This window comes from Arvicanthis niloticus, chromosome 1, assembly GCF_011762505.2.
Source record: "Arvicanthis niloticus isolate mArvNil1 chromosome 1, mArvNil1.pat.X, whole genome shotgun sequence".
NCBI classification, from domain to species: Eukaryota; Metazoa; Chordata; class Mammalia; order Rodentia; family Muridae; genus Arvicanthis; species Arvicanthis niloticus.
This window is the reverse complement of record NC_047658.1, coordinates 69,041,880-69,065,006: the sequence shown is the minus strand read 5'-3', so window position 1 is coordinate 69,065,006 and position 23,127 is coordinate 69,041,880. Positions and strand designations below refer to the sequence as shown.

At 49.3% G+C, this 23,127-nt stretch overlaps 1 protein-coding gene across 4 annotated transcripts in view; it reads left to right on the top strand.

Moving 5' to 3' along the window:
- The window catches only part of Slco2b1 (solute carrier organic anion transporter family member 2B1), a 49,126-nt gene extending 26,805 nt beyond the window's left edge, over nt 1-22,321 (top strand). For all 4 annotated transcript variants that reach the window (XM_076938749.1, XM_034486630.1, XM_076938739.1 and 1 more), the window contains exons 8-14: nt 9,472-9,565; nt 13,289-13,646; nt 15,541-15,706; nt 18,088-18,251; nt 19,115-19,179; nt 19,463-19,583; nt 20,531-22,321. In XM_076938749.1, the coding sequence (XP_076794864.1) occupies nt 9,472-9,565; nt 13,289-13,646; nt 15,541-15,706; nt 18,088-18,251; nt 19,115-19,179; nt 19,463-19,583; nt 20,531-20,666 (1,104 nt within the window). In that variant the 3' untranslated portion in view covers nt 20,667-22,321. The remainder of the gene's footprint in view (nt 1-9,471; nt 9,566-13,288; nt 13,647-15,540; nt 15,707-18,087; nt 18,252-19,114; nt 19,180-19,462; nt 19,584-20,530) is intronic.
- The last annotated feature ends 806 nt before the right edge of the window (nt 22,322-23,127 follow it).

Below are 23,127 nucleotides of genomic sequence, written 5' to 3'. Positions count from 1 at the left end.
CAGTCCTGCCTAGCTCGGGCCAAGATTCCAATTCCCAGAACCTGAAGAGGAGTCCTTGGAAATAGGAGTGTCATTTAGGAGGACAAGCGGTTGTGTGTCTGGTGACAGATACTCTGAGTTGGGCTCTATATTTGGACAGAGAACAATAGGCGTGGGTGGCTGTCTGCCGGACTGGGTAACAGGTCAGCCATGTTCCTCTGCAGCAAGTCACTTCCCTATGCTTGCTGCTGTGTGTGGCGTATATAAGGTGCAGAGGTCAGATTCCTGGAGCACTACCCAACTGCCTTGGGTTCTGAGAATGTACAGTCCTGACTGCCGTGGTTCCTAGAGTCGGCTTTTGAAAACTATGTGCCATGAATTGTGACACTGGTCCTGATTGTGTGCCTGTCTGGCTGTCTGCATCTACCCTGTCAGCTCGTGGAGTTCTGGGAGGAGGGGAGCTGAGAGGTTCTTAAGAAAAGATTGAAGGCTGAGAACATGGTGATCTGCTTCCAGCAGCTCTTGGGCAATAAATATTGGTGTGGGAGGAATTGATCCTCCACCTCCGCTTCTGCCTCTGCCTCCGCCTCCTCGAGGCTTCCAAGACCAGCCAGGCTGCTTGCTGTAAGGTTGGCTGGCCTGGCCCATTAGGGTCACTAGTGAAGAGCCTGGAGACGGGGTCCCACTGGGTGAGATTGGCTGCTACATCCTGCATGTGTCTCTCCTGAAGAGAAGGGGATGGGTAAAGAAGAAACAGTCAAAACCAGTCTGTTTGGGAAATCTTTTCAAATATCTTCTCCCAGACTTAGGGCTCAGGAACCCCCTAAGTGCCCTAAAAGTAAATGCAGCCATTAAAGCCAATCTCTACAAGCCAAAAGATTGTAGCACATAAAATAAGACTTGTCTGATCATGAGTGGGTCCAGCCAATGTATCTAATGTGTGGGCAGCAGATTAGACAAGAATAGCCAGATCTGCAGAGTGAGGCTGTGTCCTCTAACTGGCTTCATGCCGCTATGTTGTTTGTTCAGGGGAGTTGGAGGAGGCATCCCACACATTCTGCCTTGAGGAGTGAACGAAGACCAGGTGTGGGGAGATACAAGTGCCTGAATGGCAGCTCAGCGATGAGGCCTCTGCGGGGCTATGAGGAGCTCTCTGACAGATTCCTGAGTGCTTTGCCCCTCGGGTGATGGTGTGCCCCACACAGCGTTTAGGGGCATGCAGATGTAGGCACATGTGTATGTGCATGCCTGTGGAGGCCAGAGGACAGCCTTGGGTATTTTTTCTTGGTTTTTGAGATAGAATCTCTGTAGCTAGGGGACCTGGCCAGAGAGACCTAGGTACCTCTCTGTGCCCACCTCCTCTGTGCTGGGACTACAAGTGTGTGCCACTGTACCCAAATTTTTTATGTGGATTCTGGGCATCAAACCAAGATCTTCACATTTGCATCGCAAGCACTCCACTGACTGAGATGCCTCTCCAGACCCTATAATCTGAGGATTGATGTCAGACATTGTCTTCGAGCCCCAAAATCCACTTCTCTCTGTCTCTCTGTCTCCGAGTCTCTGTCTCTATTTCTCTCTGTCTCTGTTCCTCTCTGTCTTTTTCTGAGACAGGGTTTCACTATGTAGCCTTGATTAGCCTAGAGCGCACTATGTAGTCCAGGCTAGCCTCAGACTCATAAAGAATGGTGCAAATCTTTAACCCATTGAGTGCTGGGATTAAAGATATGTACCACCACCTCTGAGCAAAATTTACATGTTTAAGTGGCCATAATTTGGCTAAGAACCTGTGAATCCACAACACTGGTTGTCTTAGTCATTAACCTCAATGTACTTTGGGACAATAGCCAGGGATATGGGGTAGGAGCAGAATTCCTTAAAACCTAAAACTTAGAGCTAGCCTACTATTATCTGCCTGTATCCCCCCTCCCCCAGGACTTCTGGGCTCCTTCTGTAGCCTTTTAGAGTCTACAGTGACACTGGCTTTCCTTGTCATCTGTGTTTCCTCCTTGTGGGCTCTCCTTTAGAAGACTCCTTGTGTCTCCCTTCCCACCCTGGCAGTGCAGAGCTGAGACTCCAGTCTCACATTCTCCTAAGCTTCAAGGCTTAAGTGATCATGCAATCCCTTCTCCAACTCACAGAAGGAGGGACTGAGGCCTATAGAGAGACCCAAAGGTGTCCAGAGTGTGGTGGCCCTGTATCTGTCTGTATGAGGCCAGTCACTGACCCAAAAGGTCAAATAAGGATCTCTGTTTCTTCATACCAGAACTAGAATTCCTTTTGGGATGTACTTGAGTGGTCTTCAAACTGTACCCCATAGAACACCAAGGTTGACAGCATGGAGAGAATGAAGAAGTATGCCTTCCTCCACCCCTACCCCCGTTTCTGTTTATTTAGTGCTGGCTTCTGGTCTCATGCACACTAAGCAAGTGTTGTAACTCTGAGGGTGTAACACCCTTGTATCAGACATCATGATAGAATTTCCAATCGGTTAAAGGTCTCTGTTGCTAAGAAACAACTGGTCTGGACATACCACAGCTAGGCATCGGAGAAGACCAAGGCTGAAAAAGAGATGGAATTAGTTGTGGCATTCAAGTATTTGGGAAGTTAAGGCAAGGCCAGAGAATGACCACAAGTTTAATGCCATTCTGGGCAATGTAGTGAGTCCCAGTTTTTACTGGGCTATAGAAGTAAGGCTGTCTCAAAACAGACAGACAGATAGACAGAACTACACACACACACACACACACACACACACACACACACGCATTAAACAATAGGGAGGAGGAAAGAAGAGATAGGGAGAGACAGAGAGAAAGTGAAAGAGACAGAGAGACAGAGATCAGAGAGATGAGAAGCGGGAGAGAGAGAGAGAGAGAGAGAGAGACAGACAGAGAGAGAGAGACACAGAATGCTTTGGTCAAACAGGCTCCATGAATGTTTCCCTGGTATCTGAGTGTCTGGGGGACATTCATGATCTCATGATGTCTGTGCTATACTGTCTCAGCCCTGCCTCTTACTAATGCTGGAGTCCACAAAGCATCTACATTTTTGGACTTGCATAAAAATAAATGAGGCAGAGTGTAGTGTTGGGAGGTTCAGTGTGTGATGCAGGCTCAGTAACCAGGGGCCTTATTCTCAGTCCTTTTCTCTATCTGGCCAGATTTTAAGGGGGAGAAGAAAAAACCCAAAACAAACAGAAAACTTTTTCTAATATTCTTAAAAACTTTGTTTCCTAATTTTAAAAAATTAGTTGTTTTTTTTCTTCAAATTGATCTTTTGGTGGGCAAATAAAATGTGTGCCTATGTCTGGTGCACAAACATTTTGACCTATATGTACAGGAGGCCCCTGTTACATCAAACATCCAGCAGATGTGTCACCTCACATGGTCACTTTCTGTTCTTCCAATAATTCCTGTTTTCAGTACCAGGTTGGGTCGCTGTTGTCATCACAGCGTTGAGTAGTCCTCTTGAATTTGTTCCTTCTGTGGATCTGCAGTTTGTGTGTCCCCTGCAGCAGCTCCCTGGTTTCCTGCCAGCCCCCGAGAACCAGCACTGCACCCTTGCCTTCCTGAGTTCCAATTCCTTAGATTCCACCTGCAAACATCTGTCTCATCTGGCATCTTAGACTCAACCTAATAGACTTTTTATTCATCCACCGTCCTGAGAAATGAAAGACTTTTGTTCCTTGTTAAGAATAGTTCTCACTGTCTGGAGAGATGGCTCAGTGGTTACAAGCACTGGCTGCTCTTCAAAGGGTCCAGGTTCAATTCCCAGCACCCACAGAACAGCACACAACTGTCTGTAACTCCAGTTCCAGAGGCTCTGACACCCTCACACAGAGATACATGTAGGCAAAACACCAATGCATGAGAGGAGAGAGAGAGAGAGAGAGAGAGAGAGAGAGAGAGAGAGAGAGAATCATTCTCACATTGTGTTTGTCGTTCGTCTGCTAAGGACTGTTGTGAGACACTTAGGTTGACTGTGAATCTCAGTAACTGTGAGTAATGCTTCAGTGAGCATAGGCACTCCGCTCTTTCTAACACTAGACATTGTCGATTCTCCTGCCTGTTTACTTCTGTGATTCTAGGAATTAAACCTAGGACTGTGCAGGCTAGGCAAGCCCTGTACCCCTCGGCTAGACCTCCAGCCTTATTTTCACCTTCTCTTTCTTTTTGAGACAGGGCTCTGTGTATTCCAGGCTGTTATATAGCCACAGAGGACTGTGAACTCCTGGTCCTCCTACCCCACCTGCTGTGTGCTGGGAATACAGGCATGGGCCACCACACCCTTTTATGTATAGTGTGGCTTGAACCCCAGGACTCCCTGAGTGTTCTGCAAGCACTGTATTAACTGAGCTACATCTCCAGCCATTTTTAGTTTTTGATTGATTGATTTTATGTATCGGAGTACACTGTCTTCACACACACCAGCAGAGGGCATCGGATCTCATTATAGATGGTTGTGAGCCACCACGTTGTTGCTATGAATTGAACTCGGGACCTCTGGCAGAACAGTCAGTGCTCCTGACCTCTGAGCCATCTTTCCAGCCCCGTCTCCAGACATTTTTAGTTTTTGTGAAGCACCTCTATTCCTTTTGACTTAATGACTGCACATGTTCACATTCCCGCCAGTGGTGTGCAAGGGTTCCCTCTCCTACACAGCCTCACCAGGGTTTGCTGCCTTTTGTTTTCTTTTTAGCAGCCATTCTGGCTGGAGTGAGGCAGCTGATCACTGTGCTTCTTATTTGTCCTTCAAAACCTCCCTTCCATTATATTCTGAAGAGTTACAGGCAGCAATCACCAAAGCCAGGTCTGGTGTTTAGTGAAATAGAAGGAATTAAGTTAGCATGTATTATGTTCTTCCTGTCCCTCTGCTGGGTCCTGTGTGTGAATTATCTCATTTAATCCCCACTGCCTGTGCAGCAGATACAGTTCCTATGTCTGTTTGCCCCTGCGGGACTTGAGTTGCAACGACTGAATAGCATGATCACATGGTTTATAAATGCCACTGAGGTTCAGTTCCAGGAAAACCCATTCCCCAGGCACTCTCTCAAAGGATCGATCAATCAAGACAAAAGGACGGCAGAAACATGAATAGGAGCCATGAGTAATGAAAGAATAACATGTCGATACACGAGTGGAGAGATGTAGGGAGGACAAGTGAGCCACTCATCCGACTCAGCACTTCTGATGACCTGCTGCAGGACCCCTCACCAGAAGAAGCCTCAGGCCAAGACGCCCTGGATCTCTGCTCCAGTTCTCTGCCCCACCCCCTTAGATGGCCACCAGCTCTCAGAGATCTGGTGCCTGTGACTACTCTGTGATGACACAGGGTAGGAACTGAGAGCTGGCAAGGAGTCCCTTCTGAGCTGGCAGTCCGTCCATCTCTGGGCTCATAGACTGGGACCCACCCCCAGGATTAAGCTGTCTAGGACCTCAGCTCTGCCCAAAGATAGCTTCAGGATGGCTAGTGGCCCACAGCAAGTCCTATTTCACAGCATGCATGTCCTGTGGGCTTGCAGATGTCAGCACCAAGCCCCCCAAGAGAGGAAGTTCTACCAGGCTTGCTGACCTGGGCAAACCACAGGCCAGATGGGCCACCCAAGCTCTGCTTTGAACAGCACTGTGCTTCCTGCCTGAAGAACCCACTATTAGTCAGCGGTCCTCAAAACAGATGAGGGTCAAAAGGTAGAAATAAATTGGGGCATAGGAACCTAGAGCAGAGAGGGCTCTTGACACCCAGAATAAAATCTCCATCCCTTCATCTGGCCATAGACCAAAAAGGTCTGGCTACAGTCTGTACTTGTCCCCAGTTGCTTCCCTAGGGAGTACCAGCTGTAGTCAGATTGCAGTAGTGGCCACAATCTGTCCCTGATGCTGGCTTTGTCCACCTCCATGCCTCAGGTCATGCTGTGCCCTGCTCCATCCTCTCCTTCTCAGACACACTCCTCTCCTGACAGCCCCTGCAGATCTGTCTCTCCTGTCCTGTCCCCAAACCCCATGTCCTCTTTCACAACATGCCGGGGTACCAAGGAACCTGCATGTGATAGCCTGCTCTACTGTGGAGGCATTTCCCACTGTGTTGTCCCCACCAAACGAGTGCAGTCAGATAGCACCTGATCTGAAACTCTGGGATAGATGTGAAAGTACACCAGACATGACAGGGATGTGCATGGAGGGGGCAGGTCACACTGTGACCAGGACATGAAGCTCACCAGATTCCACTTGCTCTCAAAGGTGAGCCTGCCCCTCTCTGGTGGGAAATGTGAGGAAGTTGTCAGTCTGTCCATCTGTGACATCCAGCTTCTCCTACTTTCATCCACTCTTACACTCTTTCCCTCAACTGTCCAGGCCCTTACGCTGGCCACCGTGCCCAGAGCTAATAAAAAGTGCCTTGGTCTATGACAGCATGTCCAAAAGAGGCATCAGCAGAGCCATGTGTGTGATGCTTAGTCTCTAGTAGCTACACTCAAAAGTCAATTAAATTTATTTTAATGATAAGTTTAGACAGGGCATAGTGTCACGGGCTTGAATTCCCAGCACTTGAGAGGCAGAAGGATTAAGAGTTTGGAGTCTGCTGTATGTGATAACTTATGCCTGTAATCCCAGCACTCTGGCAGCTGAGGCAGGAGGATAACTATGAGTTTAAGGAATGATAAGCTCTAGGTCAGCTTGAGCTACACAGTGAGATTCTGTTTCAGAAATTTTAAACAGGAGTTGGAGGTCATGTGGTCCGTCAGCCTGGACCACATGAGACCTGTCTCATAAAAAGAAATCCAATTTGGGAATATAATAATATAAATGTTTATTATTATACTCGTGACATATTTGAGTTGGACTAGCCATATTTTAAGCGCTTCGTCATGACATGTGACTCGTGGCTGCTGCATTGGATAATGTGGCTCTGGCAGGCATGTCAAACTTATAGCCCAAAGGCCACCCTAATTCCAGATAGCTATGAATGCAAACACCACAAATCCTCGGGTCTCAGTTGTACCACTTCTAGCTGCATGAGGCTAGAAAGAGGATAGCACAAGCTCACACGTGTGCATCCCTGAGCCCACACATCCGAGGCCCCTCATCTTCTGGTTCTCCTAGCCCCTGGGGAGCTCCATAATTCACTGCCTGACTCTGAACCATCCGGTTCTGAGGGCTGCCTCCTACTGTGACAACATCTCCTCTTGCTGTTCTTGTTTTTCTTCCAAGAGCTTGGTGTTGGCAGCAGTAGCTGGTCAGAGCCATCTCCAGTTCTTCCTTCAGTGGAGATTTATCAGATATGATTTTGCTTCATGCTCCTGTAATGAACGCTGCAGCTCAAACAGAATGAGATGAACACAATGCCTGCTTATGCAGAACCCTGTACAGTATTGAACAAGACAGACCCAGAAAAGGTTTTGGCTTAGACCTATGTGTTTGTAAAATAGATATTTTATTTCATTTCTATAAAAATCTATTTAATTTCTATTCTGAATTCCCAGTCTCCCAAATAATTACCAAAAGTCTCTCTTAGGGCTCACCCACCAAGGTAAAACAAATCCTGATATACACTGTGACCATCCATCAGAGGCCTCAGCTCTACCTATAAAGCAAAGCATCTGCCAACCCTGGTCACTAGGGCTCATTTGGTTCCCCTTGGCATGCTTGAAACAGAGGCATCCTGGTATGGCCGGGAGTGTGGGAAGCCTGCCTCTTTGTGCCAGGTCTCTGAGGTACATGGCTCTCTGCTACCGACAGGAGCTAAAGGCTGCTTGCTGCCTGCCTCATACTCATTTCCTGCCACGGTCTCGTGTCTGTTCTTTAACCGCTAGTGCTTTCTTCCCTGTCACCCCCCCAACCCAGGTCAGGAAAGCCAAAGCTGTACCCAGTTAAAACATAAGGAGTTGGAAAGGCAAAACCCAAGGGAGATGGTGTGCCTGGTTTAATATTTGAGTGAATTGCCTGCTGAGACAGGTAGGCTTTGGCAGTCAGTGCAGGGAGCAAGACAGGGGGAGCTTGGACAAGGGTTCTGTGATAGAGGTGCCATGTGGGGTTCTGAAATGGGAAAAGAAAACTTGAGTCTCTTGGAATCTGAGATGGGAAGCCAGGCGCAGTGGCTCCTGCCTAAGGTCTTAGCACTTGGAAACAAAGCAAAACAGCCTAGTATATGAGGTAAGACCCTGTCTCAAAAGGAAGAAAAGATAAACAAGTTGAGAAAGAGGTATCTATGGAAACCACTGAGACACCTACTCTCTCTGTCCACGTAGTTCCAGAGAACTGGCTAATTCTTACAATGATACAAAGTCTTTTCCCCTGAAGTTGCTGGCTGCTGACTCTGACCTCAGGGTGCATAGAAAAATTAATGACATCAGACCCACAGGCACCACAGGGTGCTTACCATGTGGGGTAATAAGGGTGGCGAAGATGTTGCTAAAGGTGACGGTGATGTTGATGACGGGTGATAGTGGCGGTAGATCAATAACTTTGGTGATCTGTTCCAATTTACTTTCCTGTTGCTGTGATAAACACCTCAAACAAAAGCAACTTGGAAAGGCAAGGGTCGGGTCACAGTCCATCCTGGAGGGAAGTCAGAGCAGAAAAGTCAAAGAGCTCAGTTCCAACAGGAGAACTTCCTGAAGTGACATCATGGAAGAATGCTGCTCCTGGGGCTTGCTTCCAAGCTCATGTTCAACTTCTTTGTTATGCAGCCCAGGCTCACTTGCCAAGGGATAGTCCCGCCCATGGTGGGCTGGCCCTCCTACTTCAATTGGCAATCAAGAAAATGACCCACAGACATGCCCATAGGCCAATCAGATGGAGACATTTCTTCAGCTGAAATTCCCAGGTGTGTCAAGTTGATAACCAAGATTAGTCATCACCTAGTGTCAGTAATACTGATAATGATGTCAGCGATGAAAGTACTGTTGGTGACTGCAGCAGTGGTAGGACTGCGAGTGGATGTCCCTTTTGATGATGTTAGTCACTTAGTGACCCACATGAGGTTGGTGACATTGCTAAAGATGACTATACTAAAACAAGGATGATGATATAATCACAATGTTAGCAATGATTCTGAAGATACAAGTGACAATGCTAATAACAGAGATATCCTGTGGCTAGGACAGAGGCAATGATAACCACATTATGATAGTATCATCATGTATAAATTGGTCATTTAACTGGTTGTAAGATAGTGCTGAAATTTATAGGGGTGATAGGACAGATGATAGCTGTATCTAGGATAATAATTGTCACCAACATCCTGTTTAATTATGCAGCCTGAGGTCAGAGCATGTGAATGGCGACATGTTACAGTTTAATCACAAGAGTTTCATTCAGTCTTTAAATCCTCTTGAGTACCTACAGGGCCAAGAACCAGTGGAATACCAGTAGTCTATGCTCTTGATGGGTGCCAGAGCTTACTTATCCCAGAACTCCTCTGCCTATCCCACTGCCATGTCTGAACAGGATCTCTTGCATCCTGCTGACTGGGCTTGGCTATATGTCTTCCCAGGATGAGGAGCTCTCCTCCCAGCATGAACCTTTAAAGAAACAGGCTGGATTGGCCCAGATTGCCCCAGACTTGACTGTGGTCCAGTTTATCAAAGGTAAGTGAGCCGGATGAAAATGGAGGGAGGAAACCAGAGGTGCCTGTGAGATTATCCAGAATGCAGTCCCTTAGAGCTTCTCCCTATTACACAGTCTGCTTCTTCAGGCCTCTCGTGAGCTCAAACATTCCTAGTAAGGTTGGTCATAGTCCCTGCTCCTCAGGGTTCATCACCATCTTTCTTGTTCCACTAAGTCATGTCCAAGAGCCCTTTGGTCCTTATGTGCCTGGATCCCACCAGGATCCCTCTGTCCTCTGGACTCTCAGCACTCTTAGAGCTTCTGTCTCAGCTCTGCCTGTCTTTACCCATCCTCCACCATAAGGAGAGAACGCCTGAAGGACAAAGCTCATGTCCCACTTTCCTCTAAGCCTGCAAGCAGGAAGCCCTGAGTAAATTCTCATTAAATCTCCAGGCTGTGGCATGGGTAGAAAGCCAGGGGCCTTTTTGGTTCTTGGTCCTGGCTTCTCTATGGGCCTTGTTTTCCCAGGACAATTTCTCAGTACAGTAAGAAATAGACCTACTGACAGAAACTTCATGCTAACCTGATCCTGACAGAAGGAAATCAATCAGTCAGTTACTGGAGGCCACAGTGGGATTAGACAGCATTTTCTAAAGAACTCGATCCTGTGGACATTGATTGAGTACGTGCTGTGTCCAGGCAAGTCAAATGGCCCTGCTGTAAGGCCTGCCAGACACTGGCCATTGTACCGTCTTGGGAAGTTATTTTCTATCTCTAACCTGAGTTTCCTCATATAAAAATTGGGTTGGTAATATTTGCTTTGCCTTTCTCAAGGACTAGCATGTCGAGTAGGATGAGGCACGCACAGACAGCACCTGTCTACAGTTTTTAAACCCTGCCTGTGTAAGGTGTAGTTTTCTTTCTATAATCACACCTACATTTTTGTTCTCGATCATGTTTGAGCAGTAAGTGGATCTGCTGTTGAACACCATTTAGTAGGGTATTATCCAAATGGATACTTTACCCTTCACCAAAGACCTGTGTAGCAGAAAAAAACTGGATCCAAATTTTTTGCCAGTTTTCCAAGATTTGATGTTGAGGTATCTATAATCTAGCCCCACCTCCCTAAATTTTCCAGCATTCCCAAGAGAAGGGACTGTCTGAATTCCATGGGGCTGGGCCTAGAGGCAGTGGCCTGCACTGGTAACCTCAGGTCACCCCCATTGCTGGAAGGCCTCAGCACACCGTGGCATGGAAGAACATATTAATCTCCACTCTGCCGCCTGCTCAGGGAGCAGCTGGGGCTGGTCATGCAAATTAAATCTGAGAGCTGGTGGTCAGGGCCAGCTCATCTCTGGACCATTCAGCTTCTGTAGGCCTTGTTGCTGGTTGGCCAACTTGGCCTCTGGGCAGCAAAGCTCTACAAGGACCTGACTTTGAGCACCTGTAATCAGGGGGGTGGGGGAGTGGCATGAAGGAGAAGAAACTCTTGGGGAAGACAATCCCTGGCAGAGGAGGTTCTTACCTGATGGGGGAGACACATTCTCTCACAGTCTGCACATGGAGGGGGAAGCTATTTGACGAAAAAGACCAGACCAACATGACAGAGGAGGTCCTCACTTGTCGGGAGCAACATGGTCCAGGAGTTAGAGAGGTCTGTGACTTGAGGGAGGAGACAGCACTAAGCTGAGGGCACACTTGTCTAGTGCCTGGCCAATGCCTGGCCTCTAAGCTGGGCAAAGCTGGTGAGGGAGACAGTCCCTGGGTTGAGGAAGGTCTGTTGTCTGACGGGGAGACCTTGTGCTGAGTGAGGGAAGCCCTGTGTGAAGCAGGGGCTGAACCTGAGCAGGAGACAGGCCCTGGAATTCCCCTTCATGTAGCTAAGGGAAAGGCATAGCCCCGCCCTCCAGGAATTTTCCATCCCTTGTGGAGAGAAGGCTGTAGCTGCTGAGAAGTGGGGGATGGGCTCACTGTCCACTGCAGTGATGAGTACAGCAGAATGAGCATTGTGGAGAGAGGAGCCCTCTGGAGCCAGGCTGCCAGAAAGAACAGCATCGGAATGGGAGGGGCAGAAGGGAGAGCGGTTCTGTGCTGGAAGTGAAGAGAGCCTGGCCTTGCCCTGGCCTCTCTGCATAAACCTGGGTATGCCCCTGCCTCCCCCCACCCCAAGGTCCTGCTTTGCAGTGAAAACCAAGTAATATAAAAGATGAGTTCATATGGAGTTTCAGATACCCTGGGCAAGCATGGAGGGAGGGGGAAGGAGAAAAGAAGGAAGGGACAGGGGAAAGGGCTGCAGCAGCTACCTGGAGTGAAGTCTAGGTCGCCTAACTCATTCCAAATGCTAGCTGAACAGATGCTCTGGAGGCAAAGGGCTAGGGACTTGAAGAAGGCCGTCTGCGGCTGTAGGTCTGCCTACTCACTCCTCCTGGGCTGACTTTATTTTCTGACTCTGAAGGAAATAGGCCCAGACCTTGAGGATAGCAACCAAGCTAGTCTGACTATGCTCTGAGGGAAGATAGAGTGTGTGTCTCCTATAACACAGGGATGCAGTCTTTGGTCTGGCAGGAATCACAGGCTCCCTCGCCTGATCTCTGTGGCTGTCTCTCCTCACTAGCACATCCTGATTTCCTTCTTACCCACACTGTCTACCTAACGGTGGAGAACCCCATATGTCAGAGCAGAAAGTGTCCTCAGACATCCCTGGGCATCCTACACACCAGGACACTGAACCCAGGAGGGAAGGGACTTACCTTAGTCAGGGCTCTCTAGAGTCACAGAACTTATGGGTAGTCTCTATATAGTAAGGGAATTATTCTGAGCTCAAAGGTTTAGCACTTTCAGGGAGGGCACCCTGACCGAGGCACTGAGGTAGGATTTAGGATCTACCCACAGCCTGGGGAAGTTCCCAATGCCAGCACAGTCAGGACCACTGCCTGTCTCCAGTCTGCTCTCCTGTCCACACCCTACTAGGAATCCCTCTCCAAGTCCACTCAATCTCTAGGTCCTAGCTCTGTCCTACATCCAGGAAGCCTCCTGGCCCACAACTTCCCCTGGGCTCATTTTCTCTGGAGATCTGAGATTCTTCTGCCCCAGGCGTTTGGACATTTGATCTGGTCCTCATTCATTAAACAGTATTTACAATGCTTTTTACAAAATGACTAGTGTGCCCTGGGCTCTCGAGATAAAGTAACTGATACTGTAAAAATTACTACTCTGAGATAAAATAGGGGTGAGCTGGCAATAAAACAGCTAAATGAATAGAATGTGCAATTGGTTCAGTACAGTGCTCTAGAAACACACACTAGCCATGAGGCGTCAGGGCAGCAGTGGCCATCTGAGTTAAGGACAAAGAAGGGAAGACCGAAGCCCAGGCTGGCATGGAAAGAGCAAGACAAGATGGAAAGGACCCAGAGGGAGTGGAGGGAGGGAGAACAGTCCAATAGAGATGGGAAAAAATCCGAAATGAGATAGAGTGAATGAAATAGACCCAAATGAGATGGTGTGAAATAGACTCGACTCCAACAGACCCGAACAGAAATAAACATGTTAAATAAACTCCCACGTAACTCAGTGAACTGAAAGACATGAGGAGAATTTCAGACCTGGAGCAGGATGGAAAGGAGTCCAATGTAACACGATAGCATGGGACACTCTAGAATTAAACGGAATGGAAGAGAGAGAACGGAACCTAAGGGGTGGGGTGGACAGACATGGATGCTGTGGTAGGCTGTCCACACTGACCTCCTTCCTGCTTGTTCTGACAGTCTTCCCTAGGGTGCTGCTGCGGACACTGCGCCACCCCATCTTCTTGCTGGTAGTCCTGTCCCAGGTGTGCACCTCATCCATGGTGGCGGGCACAGCCACCTTCCTGCCTAAGTTCCTGGAACGCCAGTTTTCCATCACAGCCTCCTTTGCCAACCTGCTCCTCGGCTGTCTCACTATCCCCCTGGCCATTGTGGGCATCGTGGTAGGAGGTGTCCTAGTCAAGCGTCTCCACCTGAGCCCCATTCAGTGCAGTGCCCTCTGCCTGCTCGGCTCGGTGTTGTGTCTGCTGCTCAGCTTGCCACTCTTCTTCATTGGCTGCCCTACCCATCATATTGCAGGCATCACACAGGACCTGGGGTGAGTGGTCATGAGCATGGGAAGGTGCGTGGTGAGGGTAGGTCAGCGAGCCAGCTACCTCTCTCACCCCAATGCCTACAAAGCTCTATGCAGGTCCCTTCCTGGGCTCAGGTACAAGCAAGCAGTGGTCACTGGAAGGCATCAAATGCCACAGAAGAAGCATGGATGGAACATCAAAGACAGGAGGCCTGGGAAGGGCCAGAGGTTGAGCCAGGGTGCAGCCAGCTGCGGGATGGTATTTCCAGGGAGGCTGAGACCTGTGGCCCTGCAAAAGTGGGATGAAGGCCACGCATAGGATGCAGGACCCAGCATAGCCTGAGGGAGGCTTTTGCTCCTAGCTGAGGTTAGATCTTCCCAAGAAAGGACAAGCTCCATGCCTCAGAGAAAGTGGGTGAACACAGAGCTAGGCAGTCCTCCTCAAAGAGGCAGAAGAGGTTAAGAAACCCTGCCAGTTGCTACAATGACCTCATTTAAACTGGAAGATGTACTAAGCTTTCTTTGGCCTAGCACCCAGCTAGAATTCCCCCTTGGCAAGCCTCCTCCACTCAAGTGCCGGGCTCCCTCACCTGGGCTCTTACACGTGACTTCGGAGACCTCAGCTCAAGGCCAAGACACTTGGGCCCCACCCTCATCGCTTGGCTCCGTTCCTTCTCCTTTCCCTCTCCTTTTCTCAAACAGCCAGGCTGTCTGAAGTAGGGCCTTCTGTGTGCAGAACACGCCCTATGGGCTCTCAGGAAGCCCCAAGCCTGAGCAATGATGTTTCAAGAGAAGTCAATGGGGTTTTTAAGCAATAGGGCAATGGCAGAGCCCATTAGAGAGATTGCATGGAGACTGTTTGAAGCACACAGGGTGGGGTGGAGGAGACTTGAGCCTGCTGGGTGTGTAAGAGACCTGGGCAGGAGTCCATGACACTAGTTGTACAGGAATAGGGACTTTCCCCAGTTTACTCAACTGGTCTCAGGCCACCCTGCCTGTCTGTGTCTCCTTTCTCCCCTTCTCCCTCAGCCTCACCCATATTCTCACCAACAGTCTTATAATTGATAAGTTCTGAGTTCTAGTTTACTGAAGCTTTCTGAGGTCAATTGAGTTGCCCTCTTGTGTTCCACTGGGCGTCCATGAGATCTCTATAATTGGTTCTGTCTCTAGACCCACTTGACTGATGATAGTGTCACCTGGTATAGGTGCTGTGTTTCCTCCTGGCATGAAGCCAGGTCACAACCTATGTCCCAAAGCCATCTTCTTGCCCCTAACCCAGGGCAGTCACCCCTTTAGACTCAGCCTCTCTGCTAGCTCCACCTCCTATCCACCCTAAGTTCTCCAGCTAGTGCAAGAGCACCCCTGGGATCCTGGGGCAGGTCCTCTGGTGAGGGCAATTGACACAGTGAACAGGACAGGAGAATGACTACAGAGGTCATGAAACTTCAGGAAAGCGACAGTGAGAAGGGAGCCCCAGCCCAGATTGAGAAATCAAGGTCCCAGAGGAAGGAAGGCATAGGTTAGAGGCCCCACAGCTGGTCAGTCTCCTAGCCAGGGCCCCACCACAGCTGTTCTTGGCTGAGACAAAGTAACAATTCAGCTCGAAGAGAGAATGGCCCCTTCATCTGACACTCACTTCTGAGAGGGATTTCTCTTGTGTTCCATCCAGATACAGGAATATTTGCAGAAGCTTCCAAACGTGTACAATCCAGGGTTGAAAGGGCACTCCACAGCCTCTGGCCCAAGCTCCTCACTCCCCCATTAGAAAGTTCCTTGTGCGTCCACATCAGAGTTTCTCCCTCAGGGAACAGCTGCAGCTGAAATCACTGGCCACTCCTCTCAGAGTAGGAGCCAGGCTTCAGCTGCGGGCCTGAGAGAAGAGAGCCCAGCCAAACACACTTGCCTCCTCTCTGTCTAGTGCCCAGCCAGGGCCAAGCCTGTTTCCTGGCTGCTCAGAGCCCTGCTCCTGCCAATCAGATGACTTTAACCCTGTTTGTGATACCAGTGCCTATGTGGAGTACACCACACCCTGCCATGCAGGCTGCACAGGTCGTGTGGTCCAGGAGGCTCTGGGCAAAAGCCAGGTAAGGTCAACCTCCCATGCAACCTCCACCTTCAGACCCCTACCCCTCCTCGCATGTGCTGCCTGTCACTCTGAACCTCTCACTCTTGCTCTTCCCTCTGTGGCTGCCTTGTTCCTCTGCTTTGGCAGGTGCCCCGTTCTGTCAACAAGTTTCATTGCCAGCTAGGGCTCAGGGGGTTGAGCCAAAGCTCCCAGCTCCTGGTCTGCTCAAGGAAATGACCCACAGGAATTCCAGACTGCAGATGGGCAGAAGTTGTCCCTACCAGTACATACAAGTGAGGAGGGTGACACAGCCCATCCGGGAGGGTCCCAGAAGGCTCCAAAAGAAGCACGGTCTGTGACAGATCTTCCAGGATCATTAGGCAGATAAGGACTTGGGATAGGAGGGCTTTCTAGGCAGGACAGCAGCAGATGCAGAGATTGTAAGAATGCACACTGTGGCCAGACAGTGGTGGCTCACGCCTTTAATCCCAACACTTGGGAGGCAGAAGCAGGCAGATTTCTGAGTTCGAGGCCAGCCTGGTCTACAGAGTGAGTTCCAGGACAGCCAGGGCTACACAGAGAAACCCCGTCTCAAAAAAAGAAGAAGAAGAAGAAGAAGAAGAAGAAGAAGAAGAAGAAGAAGAAGAAGAAGAAGAAGAAGAAGAAGAAGAAGAAGAAGAAGAATGCACACTGTGCGTGGTCTTGCTAGACACCCCCTCCAGGTCTTGCACTAAGGGTTTACTTGTTGAGTTTACTAACAAGAAAGCAAGAAGCCACAGTTCTGAGGAGATGTTAAGCACTCACTTTTATTATGCTTGTTGTATAGATAAGGAATGAAGGCCTAGGAAAAGACTAAGCAATGCCCAGAGTCTTATACCAGAGCTGGGACTAGAACCAAGGTCTCTGGTCCAAAACCCAGCCTGCACTGGATCAGAGGATAGGCCACTTAGAGGAGGGTCAGCACTCAGGGATTCTTTCCAGCCTGGGATTATCTCTTGCCACATGTAACTCCTTGGTTCATCACAGGAACCTGGGCTCATGGATGGGCTGGTCAATGCCCAAGGTACACTCAGGTAGGGACAGAGGGAGATAGGGGATGGCAGACACGACTGGATCTTGGGCTTATAAGGCAAAGTCAGCCCTGTGGGAAGACTGTAGATGTCTGTGAGAACCTCCTACCATGGACATTGATACCTATGAAGGAAGCTTGGAGAGGAATCTAGAAAGCAGTGTCCAGCCTTGGTGTCCATCCCAGCTGTCCTTCCAAGCTAAGGAGCAGTGTTGGCGCTACCTGCCAGCCCTCTGCTTTGGCATGTTTCTCCATGGCCTGACTCCAGGCTGTCTGCAGCTCAATGGGCTACTTGGCATGTAAGCCTAAAGGCCACTTGTTAGTAGTGTGAAGCGCCACGAGGGCTCAGGGTTCTGGCAGTACAGCCTGGTCATACCTAGCAGCTCTGCATAGCGATAGGTAGACATCTTGGATGCCCAGAGATCCAAGCCCCAGTGACCCCTCCCTGTGCCATCCTGTCTTTCTTCTTTCATTAATTCTCCTAAATACTTCACCTCAAAATTCTCTTCCCATGCACCCTGGCAATGGGAACTTCTGCTTGCTCATCCCAGTAGCCACTTAGCTTAAATCCTTCCAAGCTACCACCTTGGGTTTCTCAGATCTTTCATACCGGAAATTATCAGGGCTTTTTTTTTTTTTTCTGTAGTAAGAAGTAAGAGGCCCAGGGGCCTCCAGGTACCCTAGCCAGCAGTCCATCTTTGAGATGGACCAATCCCTGCACATCTGGCTGAGACTTCCAGTAACTGTGGCCCATCTGTCAAGGTCTGACCTGGTGCTGCAAAGATGGCTCAACATTTAAGACTGTAGAGCTCTGGCAGGGGACCTGAGTTCAGTTTCCAGCATCCATGGCCAGCAGCTTGCAACCACCTGTAACTCCACTCCAGAGATCTAACACACTCTTCTGGTCTCCATGGGTACCTACACTCACATATGTGTGTGCACACACATGCACAAACAATAGGAAAGGGAAATGAAGCCCAGCTTGCTGGCTTGGACTTACTTGTGACAGGTACCAAAGGACAGAGGGATCAAACCACCTCTTAGTTGATCTCTGGCTGGAAGTTCTGCAGGCTGCCATCAAACACACCAGTCTAGGCTTAGGGACAGTGTCTGTCTCACATCTATGGCCCAATTTGAACACAGCCGGTCAGCCTCCAGGCACCTTACTTGACTCGAATGATCACACAGATCAACCAATGGTCAGAGTCTGGGACTCCAGCCAGCTCTGCTCTGCTGCCTGTAGAAACTTGGGAGCTTCCCAGGCCCTAGGCCCTTGGCTGGCTACTACCTTTGGAGGCCCCTGAAGACTCTTCTCCTTCTTCTCACCCCAGGTCTTCTATACCAACTGCAGCTGTGTGGCAGGGAATGGCACAGTTCCTGCAGGTTCCTGTGAGTCAGCCTGCAGCCGCCTGGTGCTACCCTTCATTCTCCTGATCAGCCTGGGGGCAGCAGTGGCCAGCGTCACCCACACACCTTCCTTCATGCTCATCCTGAGGTGACAGTAGAGTAGGCAGGGTGGGTGGGTATCAAGGAGCCCCTACTCTACCGACAGCCAGGATGGGACAGTCAAGAGAAGAGGTGAAGGAATGAGGTCACTCAAGTGTCCTAGGTCCCCAAGACAACCAGGACTACACAGAAAGACCTTGTCTCAAAAAAGGGGGGGGGGGGGAGAAAAGAAAGGAAGGAAGGAAGGAAGGAAGGAAGGAAGGAAGGAAGGAAGGAAAGAAAACAAAAATAGAAGAGGAAGGAAGAAGTTAGAAGATGGAGATTGTAAAACAGTCTGGCATGAGGGAGAATGTAGAAGCAGCGGATGCCTGCAGGGAGTTGAGCATGCAGGGTGTAGTGACATGAGACCTTGATAGTTGCCAGTCTCCTTATCTGCAGAACAAGGCTGGTGATATGCCCACCTCCCAGAATGAGCTGAGTGCAGAACTGACTTACAGAGAGCATCCCCTAAGTGCCAGCCATGGGAACTGTTCAGAAGCCAGTCACTGCTGGATAGCCCAGGTCACAGCGTTACAGTGTGGGGAAACTAGACCTGGTGCATGCCTGTCCCAGGATCAGGTCTCTCCAAGTGTAAGACTTGGAGAAGTCAGTAGGATTACAGGATGTGGGGCAGGTGGTGTCTGCGACCCTGGTAGTCGGTATGTGGACCTGGGATACAGGTAACTGGGCTCTGTAGGTTGTGGAGTGACAGATGTAAACTCTGAGTCTTCTCCACCCCACCCCACCCTTGACCTTCAGCCTGGGAAGAGATTAGCATGGAGGGCAGAACCCACCGATTGAGACCCTGCTGCTGCTTGGTGCTGGGGTTGAGTCTCTCAGTCCATCCTCACATAACCATGTCTTTCCTGGCAGAGGTGTAAAGAAAGAAGACAAGACCCTGGCAGTGGGGATGCAGTTCATGCTCCTGAGAGTGCTGGGTAAACTGCTTGCCCAGGGACCTCAGTGGTGGTGGTGATGGGCATCCAGATATCTTCTGTGTGCCAGGCCTGGGATACACAGGCCTGAGTGGGACCTTAGGGCTCCCAAGTGGGTGGGGTAACAAGACCTAGCCCTGTGCTTGGAGGTAGTATGCCTTGACCACATGGAGCCGTGATGGAGGCTCCCTCCAAGAGACCCAGCGCTCTTGTGGATTGCACGTGCTGAGGGTGGGGACTGGGGAATGATGACCCTTTACTATCCCCTGAGCCTCTCCTTCCCTAGCTTGGATGCCCAGCCCTGTCATCCATGGCAGTGCCATTGATACCACCTGTGTCCACTGGGCCCTGAGTTGTGGGCGGCGAGCCGTCTGCCGCTACTATGACCATGACCTGCTCCGAAACAGGTAAGCACCAGGGTGGGACGGTCCATGTCGGGGCACACGCATCCTGCAAGCCAGAGACTGCCTCTAGAGAGCTCTCATCTAGCTGGTCTGGAACTCACTATATAACTGAAGCTGGCCTTGAATTCCCATGAATTCCCAACCTTTCTGCTTCTACCTCCAAGCACTGGGGTTACAGGTGTGTGTGCCACTAAACCCTGAATTTTTTAAATTTTTTATTTTTTATTTTTTTGAATCACAACCTCACTTTATGCCCAAGCTGTTCTTGAACTCACTAGAGCAGCCAGGCTGGCCTTGAACCCATGACAATCCTCCCACCTCAGCATTTTAAGTGCTTCGATTTCCCACATAAGCTTCCACATTGGATAGCTCTCTTATGAGGAAAATGACAGCTAAAGAAAGAGGCCCCAGGCTCTTAGAAATGACAGAGCCATATCTCTCAGCAGAGATCAGACATCAGAGAGCCCTGACCCCTCCCCTGGGGCCCAGCTTCCTATCTATACAATGGAGAGCTCAGAGGAGCCGGAAGGCAGGCATGGGTAACATAGGCTGGGGTGGGTGTGGAAGAACTTGAAACAAGACAAGGGCCAGCCAGGGAGTGGTTGCCTCTGTCTCTGAGCCACAGGACGCAGTTCCTGCAGTCTGGGACTGTCTAGGGAGGCTTCCCTGCAAAGGCAAAGCCAAACAGGGGCTTTCAGGAGTTAAGTGGGAGAGGGAAGTCCTGTTTTCAGAATATGCAGGGCTAGCCTGGGTCATCCATCTGTCAGTGACAGAGTAAAAGAGATGTTTAGTCTCTCCCACACACACCCAGGGTCCCTGCAGAGCTTCCCCCCTCTCCAGGCCTCAGTGCATAATTGCACCCCATCTCTCGATCTACCATCCCCACCCTGAGGCTAACCAGTACCTGAGGTGTGGGCTTCTGAGTTCAAGGTTTCTCGTTCTTCCCTCAGATTCATAGGCCTCCAGTTCTTCTTCAAAAGTGGATCCCTGGTGTGTTTTGCCTTAGTTTTGGCCATCTTGAGGCAGCAGAACAGAGAGGCCAGCACCAAGGCCGCTATAAAGAGCTCAGACCTACAACAGCTATAAGCATCAGGACCAGAGAAGAAGCCTAAGGATTCCAGGAGGTTGACAGTCCCAGCCCCACCCTGACCAGGAGTGGCAGCCATAGCCATGCATCTTCTGAGCCTTTGCCAAAGATGGGCAAAGCAGCACCCACCCGTGTCAGAAGCTCCACAGGCCAGTGCCGGGTCCTCTACTAAACTGTGAAGTGACTTTGAACAAGCTTCTGGCTTTGCTTGCTCTTTGGAACCAAGGAATCACTGTGTTGCCCATTTCTCAAACGAGGGCCATCCCTATTCCTCCCCCAGCCAGATGGCCAACCTGGAGCCAAGCTTTACTGGTGGGCAGGAGCTGGACATCTCTCTCCCCTGATTCTAGAAAAGGGAGTTAGGCCAACTAACTAATCATGCTGTACTCCACACAGAGGCTCAGCCCAGCTCTGCCACTTGTGGAGCCCCTCTCCATGCTTAAGTAGGGGATTCCAGCTCTCAGGTTCCAGCTGTGCACATCTGTGCAGTCAAGGTAGGTACAGGCCTCCTCCCCAAGCCCCGGCGGCCTTCAAGTAGTGTCTATTTGGCGCCCCCTGGAGGCAGAGTCCAGAGACGAAATTAAGGAGATCTCCAAATGCAAGTAGGAGCAAGACAGCGTATTTGACTGAAGTGTGTGAGCAGAACCTAGCTGAAGTGGGAGAGGGGCGCTTTGATTCAGAATGTTGCAGCTTTTGTCAGGGAGCCACAGTTGGGAAAGGGACGTCTATCCTATCCTTTAGAGGCCTTGTAGCTTCAGAGACCACTTTATATTTGATCCTGCTCCTACTAAATGTGTACTGTCAGGATCTCGAACATTTGACCAGGGACCATCAAAGTCACTGTAGCTTTGGGGAATAGAATCCTAGTCCATATACTCTGGGCTTTGTAGCTAATATCTGATACTGTCATAGCCAAGTTGGGGGTGACCTCTGGTTCTCTGAGGTCTCTGGACCAATGTGAGGTCTCAGGGTAGAGAAGAGCAAAGCCACGCTCTGCACAGTGAACTATGGTACAGCATCCTTGGGTCAGATTCCCTAGAACTCCCAATTCTTTTCTAAGTCAGGCTTTGTCCCACTTTCTGGCCAGTCTTATCTGGCCTGCTTGTCTCCAGGCAGCAGAAGAGAAATCCCCAATCTGCTCCCAGCCTGACCTGTTGATGCTACACACCCCACCTGTGTGGCCACAAAGGGAGGTGAGAAGCTACCAGCAGCCTCCCTACCTATGTGCCAGCTCATAGCTAAGGGACAAGTTACTTGTCCCCAGTGAAGAAGGGACTATAGAAGCTCTCATTCCTGTCAGGCATGGTGGCATGCATCTGTGACCTAGCATTTAGAGACTAGATCAGAAGTTCAGTGTGAGTCTCAGCTCCATAGTGAGTTTGAGTCTAGCCTGGGCTACATGAGAATGTCTTAACAAATCTAAAAAGAATAGAGAATGGAAGAGGAGAAGAGGAGGAGGAAGAGAAGAGCCTGGTCGCTGTCTATCCTACAGTGCTTGAGACTATACTAATCAGTGCCGAGAATTTTGAAGTCACTTTCACCAAGACAAATGTGTTAGTGGGTTTCCATTCTGTCTATTCTCCGGCTTCCCGGGTTGTACAGGAATAGCCTGCCCATATACGTACAGCTTATTATTAAATTTGTCTCTGCATAATGCTTCTTCCACGACAAAAATTTATCCTTCTAAACTGCATTAGAGGTTTGCGTCAGCCACATTGCTTCCAGTTATTTAGACTTCATCCTCACCGGGTTAATTCACTCTGGCATCTTGCATTGTCTTCTGCCTTTATATTCTGCTCTAATTTTTCCTTTGACTGGCTTATTTCCTCTAGTAATGGTTTCAAAAATGGAATACAGTCACGAGGCTGTCCAAGTCCTCACCTGTCTCAGTTGTCACTCAGGTTTCACAGAAGAGAAACTGCCTCAGAGAGGTTAAATGACTTGGTTGGGACTGTAGTAATTCATATATGACTATCTATGTACATGGGACTATAATAATTCATATATGACTATCTATGTACATGGGACTATAATAATTCATATATGACTATGTTCATGGGACTATAATAATTCATATATGACTGACTATGTACATGGGACTATAATAATTCATATATGACTATATATGTACACACTCACACACACACACACTCAATGGTGGGGCCAGAGCTGGATCCAGATTTGTGGAAAGGGAAGCTAACACATCTCACGAGTTCTCTTTATGAAAAACAAATACAGAATATTGAGTGCAGGTTGAATATGTAGACCACAGTTCACCAAAATGCCTGAGACCAGAGTATTTGGGACTTGAGATCTGGTCATATTTTGAAGTATTTGTATCATAATCATGATTTCTCTCAGGGATAAGACTTTAATCTAAACACAAATTCATCTGGGTTTCATACACACCTTATCCAGACAGCCTGAAAGTCATGCAATGCATTTAGTGCTCTTGTATGT